Genomic DNA, 9,433 nt, shown 5'->3' with positions numbered 1-9,433 from the left:
TACCCACCACTGATGTTAATAGAATTCATGCCCTACTGCTCAAAATGAAATTTCAACTTTTACAAAAAAGCTGAACAAAGATACCATACACATATGATACTTTGTTTTTGTTAATAAGACAAGTGGAAAGAATCACGAGAACATATTATCAAGTGTATCATTGTCTTGATTGATCATGCAGAAAAACAAAAATATTATAACATCCATACTCTATAAAACATTACTAGTCAAAAATTACTAATTTGCTTAACATATCTTTTGAATTTTTCAGGCAGCTGTTAAACAGATTCTTTTGGAAACACTGAAAGATTTGAGTCACATGGAGCTCGAGACATTCTTGTGGTTGCTGCACTTAAGGTACTTTAAGAAAAACCTTCCAAAAATCCCATGGAGCCAACTGGACTTTGCAGATAATGCAGATGAAATAGTGGATCTATTGGTGGAGAACCAGCAGTCTGTGGAGGTGACAAAGGAGGTCTTCATGTTTATGAATAGGACTGATCTGGTACAGAGGTTGTCAGAGACCAGCTCAGGACACAAAGGTTAGAGAATTATATGTAGCCACTTTACACAATCACACGTGTCTAAATGTCTAATAAATAGATGTTATACTACATAGTAACACAGTTAATCTGTTGGGGTTCAAACTGTATTCAATTGACCCTTCGCTAAGCCACGCCCCGAATACGCAGCTGGCCAATCACAGCACAGTATAGGACTCTCTCAAAATGAGGTCTGACACTTTCATGGCTGCACTCCATTGACTCGTATTTTAGTGTTATTTTGCAATTAATCCTCAAAATGACGTTTTAATTAAAAGCAACTAAATCTTGTTTTTTATATTCTGATTTTTAATCAGTGTCATATTCTGTTTTCTTTCTCCTCAGAGAAACATCGGTCTGAACGGCTTCAGAAAGTGAGTAATGTTACATCAGACACCCTTTACACAAAAACAGCTTTCATTTTAATAGTTACAATAGTTACAGGTTGAAAATGATTATCATCTTGACAGTAAAGTGGTGGAAAAGGTTTTTAAACCAGAAACATCACAGCTGCTGTGTGATCAGGTGGCTTATTCTTGCTTTTGGAAAGATTCCATTAAATTTATGATTGTGGAAAATGTGGTTAATATTAGTTGTTACAATACTCTCATGACTTCTGTACATGCTTGTTTCATCAATACAGTGGAGTTGTAACATAAATGCCCTCTGATCACTTTGAATCCATCAGGAAGCGACCATGACATCACTTCAGGAAAAGCTTTTGGAAACACTAGAAGATTTAAGTTACGGGGAGCTCGAGCAATTCAACTGGCTCCTTCAGCACAAGCAGATGAAGGAAGGCCTCCCAAGAATCCCAAGACACCAGCTAGAGATGGCAGACAAAGGTGAAACAGTTGAGCTGATGGTGGAGATCTACGGCCAACAGTCTGTGGAGGTGACCAGGGAGGTTTTAAAGAAGATGAACAGGACTGATCTGGTGCAGAAGTTGTCAGACATCAGCTCAGGATCTAAAGGTAAGTTGTGGGGGGAAAACACAATATTTTCCCAGTTTTAAAAAGTTGATATGCAGAGCGTGGTCTGTATTTTTTTATTTTCAATGGACAGTCACCCATTTGAATGTGTTTTAAATGTTATATTATCCAGAAGCATACAGACTAATGCTGTCTAATGACATAAGTCACTCACTCTAGTTCAGTCAGTGTTTTAGCATGTCCGTGGCTCTATGGATGGCAATGCCTGTGTGTCTATCGGTTGGACATCACACTTTGGACCAGACTCAGTTGTGTGATGTCTTATTTTGAGGGGACAGCAAATTTACACTGTTTTACAGGTTGTACTCTCACTAGTAAAGTGTCATTTCTTCGGTGTTGTCACATGAAAAGATATAATCAAATATTTATAAAAATGTGAGGGGTGTACACACTTTTTTGATATACTGTATATCTTAACAACTATTAGGTTGCCATGAAATGTTGTACAGACATTGATGGTTCCCATTAGATGTAAAATAATATTAGTAAAATATCTCAAAAACTATTGTAGGCCTTACACTTTACTTTTAAAGCACTGGTTCTCCCAAGTTACAACACACACACACACACACACACACACACACACACACACACACACACACACACACACACACACACACACACACACACACACACACACACACACACACACACACACACACACACACACAAAACCCTGGCATCTGCAGCATTTTTATTTTGCTTAGATTTCACAATGATCATAATTAATTACTATTGGTGCATTTACATTGGTTTGCATGTACTTATAATCAGATTAAAGCCTACTTTCTCCAGTAAGCTGATTTACTGGAGAAACCAGGTACTGTAATCAGGGTAGGTGATTAGAGAAACCTGGTTTCTCCAGGTAGATTTGTCCTGGAGAACCCTGATTTCCCCACCATGTATGCAAATAATCAGGTTTCTAATTCTCTTTTTACAGGCACGCATGTGCAAAGGAAAGATAAAGTTAACAGCTGAGAAGCTGGATGAAATGGTAGATTATTATACGGATTGATTCATCCACATATTTAAAATAACTGACTTTTTGTCTCTGTCAATGTGCTCCAACACAAACATCAACAACAAAACAAATTCACTATGAAATTGAAATGTAAATGCACTATGCATAGAATGACTACAACATCAACACCTATTTCTTTACACTTTACATATTGCTGCTCTCATATTAGAGCAGAACTATGTAGCACATAGTGCTAAAGCAGCTAAACAAATGGAAAGTTACCATATGATTTTATAAATCAACATAACATCATTTAAAACAAATTCCAGTGTGTCTTCACAAGGGACTTCAAGATTCTTGGAGCTTGAGGCTTGTGGAAGCATTATGGTAATGCATCAGTTCATTCATTTATTCAGATTATTTGTCATTTATTTGTTCACTTAGGTAATGTTGCAAAGTTAAACGTATTTATTTAAAATGATTGTTCTCTGCAGCAGGACTCCACTGACTGGACTAAACTTGAACCTGAAGGTGCAGAGGATGAGGGTCCAACTTACAGGTAAAAATAACAAAAATAACCAAAATGCTGCCTCACAACAAACTGAAACTAGAGGAAACAGTTACACTTAGTTATTAGGAAAAATAAGATCTTTTTAATTTTATATTACAATGATAGTATTCAAACTAAAAAACTAGAATCATTCTCTGTGCTATTGCTAGTTATACCAATGCAATATTGCAATGGCACTACATGTAGCAACATTTACATTTGTTCCATTGCGCCCGTAATACAGTATTTTTTTACATCTACACAAACTCACTAGTTTTGTTCTTCACTATTTAGCCTACAGTCTGAAGCAGGAAACCACTTTGAATGCAGTGTCTCTGGCTTGCGCTGGGCCTGTAAGGAAAAGGTCAGCTTTAGGTACCAGTTTTGCTCTTGGGAGGAACCAATGGATAGGCTGGAAAGCATCAAATACATACCTGCAGTCCCCTAATGGACATCACAGTCATTGCTGGAAGGTTTGATGATGTGTACCTGCCACACTGGATCTGCATTGGTAAGTGGACATGAAGAAATATACAAACTTTTTAAATTCCTGATAATGTGTACAAAAACTAATGCCATCTGTTTCTCTATACTGATTATGTGTTCTTATATTTTGTACAGATGACAACCCTAAAATATCTGACAAGTTTGCAGTCCTACACATAGATGACTGTGGAGATGTTGTGGAAAAAAGTGTCTGAGGTCACGTCATCCCATGTCAAGCTGTCTGAACCAGTTTTTTCTCCAAAAGCAGTCTTGATGAACGCTGGCTTTTCAGTGAAAATAAACTGTAATGTGTTAATATATAAGACCAACACAGCATTCCTCACTCTCCATGTTTATTTGATCCCATGTGATCCTGGTCTACAGGAGGTTATTGAATATCTTATCTTATTGAATTCCTTTCACCAATACCAGTTATAATAAGATACAGAATGGCACCACAAATAATTGATAAATACACAACACAGAAAACAATGTAGGCAACTGTAACCTTGTGTTTTTTTTTATAGAAAATGGACAAGAGGGAATTATCTTACGGATACAAAGTAATCAGAAAGCCACATCCAGAGAAGTCCCTGAAAATGAATGATCGTTTCATCTTAACAGCAGATTTGGACGGTTCAGAAATTTATCCTGAAGTACGGTTTGAGCTTATAAATTTGTGAAGTGAACTGTGGTTCAGAAATGAGTTAAGATACTATAGGATGAGTAGGATCGAGCTCTGTTTTTTTTTATATTTTAAACAAGAAATCATGATCCAACTTTACTTTCACTTACTTGTTTTGGTAACTTACTCTTAGGCCAAGGACACTTGATAAAAAACAGGTAAAAGAGTTTATATATAATAAAAGATAGAAGTGGCAAGAATATGCAAACACTGACAGATAAACAAATACATTGATAATATGCATATTATGAAGCACCAGGAAAGGCTGATCTAAACAGGTGTTTTTAGTGGCAATTTAAAAGAACCAACAGACATGCACCAGTACAGATCCTGAGGGAGAGCGTTCCAGAGGTTAGGGCAAGCCACTGTTACCTATTGTGAGGAGCATGGAGGCGGAAGTGGAGAGTAGATGGGCGTCAGAGGAACATAGTGAACGAGTAGGTGTGTAGAGATAGAGAAGATTGGATAAGTAGGGAGGTGATAGGCCGTTGAGAGATTTATGAACAGGACAAAGGATTAAACAAATGCAGTATTTAACTGGGAGCCAGTGCAGTTGCTGAACTCCCAAGGCCGTGTGTGGCAGAGAACTCTTGCAGCTGAATTCTGGACATACTGGAGTCTGTTTAACCCCCAAGTGGGTGCATCAAGGAGAAGGGCATTACAGTAATCTAATTGAGATGTGATAAAGGTGTGAAGGAGAATCTCTGCAACAGAGTTGTAAAGAGAGGGGCGTGGTCTGGAAATGTCCTTCAGTTGAAAGAAGGCTTGGTGAAATTTTAAACAAAGTGTGGAGTCAATAAAGTTAATCCAAACAAATCCTTGTGAAGTGTTGCTGGGGAGGAAATGGGGATAGCCTCAGATTTATCATTTAAGCAGTCTATCAGGTTGGATGGTGGTAGAGTATCCGAAGGCTTGGTGTGTATGTGGGGTTGTATGTTGTCCACATAGCAGTGAAAATTTAGGCCATGTTGACAAATTATGATGTCTAAGTGGGAGAATATAAGTAATGAACAGTAACAGTCCAAGAACTGAGCCCTGGGGACACCATGAGAGAGGGGGGATGTGGGTGTCCTAAAGCTGCTTATGGAAACAAACTGCTGTGAGGAAGGACTTTAACCATGATAGCGTGTGAGTGCCAGTGACACCAAGTAGTGGTTCAGCAGAATCTTCTTACAGACCGTATCAAAAGCAACAGTGAGATCTAACAGAATAAGTGGCTGTGTGGCTTTATAGGCCTTTTAATTTTTCCAGCTAGTGGTGAAATCTGTTAGAGATCAAAACCCGTCCAAACTCAAGGAAAACCTCTGTTCTACTCGCCTCTATTTCACGTATATTTTTGAGAAGTTATTTTTCAGTCTTTCTGAAATGTTAACAATATAACCACTTTAGTGTTTCTCTTAGTGTTCAGTGCTGTGGATCAAGTTTTTAAGGCGATTATTATCACTTTATTATCCATTTTTTTCTCTTGATAATATGAGCACTATTGAACCAGAAAAGTACTTTTGACGTTTGCACAACAGGCAAAAAATCCCAACATAATATATACTGTATCTGTAATGATGACCACACTTAGATCCATGTGATTGGTAATATATAGCAGTATATTCATATTTTTGTCCCTGTCTCTAGATGTGATTGTCTTTACCTCATTTGAAAACATGAAAAACTTACTTCCCTTTCCCTTGTTTTTTTTATATTTCTGTCACAGAAATGAAAGCTTAGATATGAAAGCAGAGGTGCAAATTTCTTCGAAGTGTTTATTGAAAAGCCAGAAAGAAACTTCACACTCAAGCTCACACAAGAAAATGAGGAACAATCAGTATGGACCTGTGTGATTCGAGAAGGTCAGTTTCAAATAATACCGCAAGATTTTATCTACATTGCCTACTTTATGTACCACTTTCATTTAATTGAATATGCATCATTAATATTGTTATCAGCCACACATCTGAATTTTCTTTACCTCTGCAAATTTTTTTCAGATGAATACCAAAGCACTGGTCCTATACAAAGTAAGTTATTTTAGATGATTTGTATTTAGAATAACTTTTACTTTGTATTTTTGAGTGTGTTCCACTTTGTCAGTCTGATCCAAGACAGACACAGAAAAAAAACAAAGTCAGGACTAACACAGCATCTTCGATCACTACCATAGTTATAATCATTAAGCCCAACCCAAAATATTGACCTGCTGGTAACCTGGTTACTTGCGTGCATGTAAACGCACTGAATGATCCCACCTGTATTTCCGGTATCTGCACATTGTCATGGCAAAATAAGAGACCATAATCACTGAATTTAGAAAACAGCAACAATATTTTAAGCCATTTCTGCTTACAAACTCAGTACCTCATTATTAGTTACGTATTATTCTCTTAATATTTCTTGTCAAAAAAGTTTTTTCCTAAACGACTTCCCAAAAGGGTTTGAATTTACAATTTGCCTTTGGAAAACAACTGCCAAAACTTTATATTAAACAAAACCAAACCCATAACATTTTTAATGTCTGACTCAGAGACAAACCATTAAGCTCAATAGGTGTTTGTGGTTTTCATATTTATTTAGTGTCACTTTGCAATTCATCCTTTTATCCCTTCTGTCCTCAGGGGAGCACTTTGTGGATAAACACCAGTGTGAACTCATCGCGAGAGTGAGTAATATAGGACCAATCTTGGATAATCTCCTGGCAAAAGGTGTGATCCAACACGAAGGTTATGACATAATCTCTGCTATCCAGACCACTCAGGAGCAGATGAGGAAGCTCTATAGAGGTCCTCTGCTAGCTGATGGGCATGCCGCCAAAGACATCTTCTACAAGATCCTTGAGGAGGAAAAAAAAATAAATTGATTCAGACTTTGGAAAAATGTATTGTTCTTAGATTGTATGCATACAGCTGTCGTCTTACATACTGTACATTTAAATGGTAAACGATATGTCTTTTTTAACAATCGGAGCAGAATCAGAATCAGAAGGAGCTTTATTGCCAAGTAGTGTTTTACACATATGAGGAATTTGCTGTAGTGATGATAAGGTGCTACACGCAGACAAACATACAGTTGACATAAATAAATGTTGAAATATATAAATATGGAATAAACAAATGCAAGTTATAATAAAAAGAATAGAGAAAAATAATACAACTATTTGCAGAATAACAACGTCGCAGATATTTACATGTGCATGTTACATGTGGGTTTGTACTGTGCAGACATATTGCAATGAAATATATAACAATATACAAAAACATAAATGAACAATTAACAACAAATATGTGCAATGTGCCAGGTTTGTGCATGATATGAAATGAAATAGTATTTACATGTGCAGAGACATTTGTATTATTTGCAAGGGGGGAGTGTCTTGTTGATGAGGCTAGCTTCAAGAAGAAGAAGCTGTTTTTGTGGCGAGAGGTTTTGGTACTGATGGACCGCAGCCTCTTGCCAGAGGGGAGAGTCTGAAACAGTTCAGGGTGGGAAGCAGAAAAGGGAAATCATGAGAACAGCTGTACACTGCACATTGTGACTCAGTTAAATGACAACTCCATATTATCATCCCTTTTCCACAAAGGAATGTGTCAATTAGAAGAAGCTTATAAAGGCACTAGCAAAAATGGAACATGGTGCATAATGAGCTTCACATGCACACATTTGATCCACCACAGAGGTACAAAGCAGTGTATGGTAGCTACAACGTATTCAGTCTGATCTAAAGACACAGTTTAGTCTAAAATATTTCAGCAGTGAAAAATTTCCATTACTATTTCCTAGGGCACAAAGTGAGCCCAAAACCAAAAGATTAATTTCCAGTGACACTAAAGAGAAAAGAAGCAAGTTCTCGCATTTGAGAAGCTCAAACCACAGTGTTTGGTATTTCTTCTTGATAAATGAAGTGAGTGATTATTAAAATAGTTTCCAATTAATATTCTGCTTTTTGTTTAACTGACTAATTGTTTCCAATCTACAGCCAGGAAAAAATCAGCAGACATTTCCATGAAGAAATGCATAATTTTCAAACTGTAAAACAATTTAGTAGCCTAACGATACTAACAAATGAATGAATCCGTTGACTTATCCATGTCTGTATTTAAACCAAACAACCAGAATGGTGTGACTAAGTTAACTGTTAACCTTTATATGTTGAACGTGGAAATAAAACTCACCGGATGTCTCTCTCTTTCCCCTCATTAGTAAGTCTGGTCAGATTCTGGTTGGGCATCTGTGAACTTTTGAAGACAGACAGCCACATTTCTACGTTTTGCTTAAGATTAACCACTTTTCTTAAGTCGTCTAGTCTGAAGTGGTGTTGAGTTTATGTTGTCAGGTTTTCCAGCCTACCTGCTGCTCTCTAACCAACGCCTAAATCACTGCACTTCTCAGAACCACATATTACATATTGATCATCCACAATATTTATTCTACTCAAATATGAGGACAAAATAATACTAATATTTTACTGTTTAGTCAGAGGCTGAGTTAATAATTCTTTTCAGCCCTTTCAATGTGAAAGTGAATAATACTTCCACAACATCTGGGTGTCCAGTGGTTAAGATGGAGGGATGGGTTCAAAGGTAATATTAATTCTCAAACAAACAGGTGTAACTCATAGCGCATGCATATATATATATATATATATATATATATATATATATGAATACTAAGAAATGAAACTGTTTCCACCTCCTCTATTGCGGCGTATTCCACTAAAACAAACAGACCAGACCCACCAAAACAACTAAAACGCCACAGCAGGCTGAAACATGAGGATTTACACTGAAGACGCGTCACGCTGAACCATCGTACATATTGAGTCTCTTTATTACGCTATTTCACATACATAGAAAACCAATCACTTACTTTGAGTGATGCATGTTGCAAGTAGTGCAAAAGGTACCTCAGAGACATCAGTGAAAGATGTTGACGACGATGGTAACGGTCAACAGAAAGTTCTTCCCCATGCTCACCCTGCAGCCATGATCAACCCAAGCTTCCTCACAGGTGAACACACACACACACACACACATTAATACAGACACCACGCCCCCGGTCACACCCACAGTAACTGATGACGTGACGATGCGCGTGCATGTACACTACAGTGCAAAGAAAAGAGAGGAAACCCAATAAAAACCCAAACAAACCCAGTGTATGGCTCCTACATTCCGGCCCCCAATTATTTTATAGTAATAATTGACCACCACTACAACCCTCTTGTGGGAG

General features: G+C 37.3%; 1 protein-coding gene and 1 long non-coding RNA gene across 2 annotated transcripts; one reads left to right on the top strand and one right to left on the bottom strand.

Moving 5' to 3' along the window:
• The first annotated feature begins 403 nt into the window (after positions 1-403).
• LOC123965219 (apoptosis-associated speck-like protein containing a CARD) lies at positions 404-7,096 on the top strand. Its single transcript, XM_046041796.1, has 6 exons — positions 404-542; positions 888-916; positions 1,231-1,516; positions 5,929-6,060; positions 6,199-6,228; positions 6,823-7,096. Exons 1-6 carry the CDS (start codon positions 482-484, stop codon positions 7,062-7,064), a joined length of 780 nt encoding a protein of 259 aa, XP_045897752.1. The 5' UTR covers positions 404-481; the 3' UTR covers positions 7,065-7,096.
• A 516-nt stretch (positions 7,097-7,612) lies between these two features.
• On the bottom strand, positions 7,613-9,400 carry LOC123965218. Its single transcript, XR_006823650.1, has 3 exons — positions 9,108-9,400; positions 8,377-8,439; positions 7,613-7,671 (listed from the first exon to the last, which is right to left on the bottom strand). It is a non-coding gene; the product is annotated as an uncharacterized LOC123965218 (long non-coding RNA).
• Between the last annotated feature and the right edge of the window lie 33 nt (positions 9,401-9,433).

This window comes from Micropterus dolomieu, unplaced genomic scaffold (genome assembly GCF_021292245.1).
Source record: "Micropterus dolomieu isolate WLL.071019.BEF.003 ecotype Adirondacks unplaced genomic scaffold, ASM2129224v1 contig_8888, whole genome shotgun sequence".
NCBI classification, from domain to species: Eukaryota; Metazoa; Chordata; class Actinopteri; order Centrarchiformes; family Centrarchidae; genus Micropterus; species Micropterus dolomieu.
This window is presented reverse-complemented; position numbering and strand designations above follow the sequence as displayed.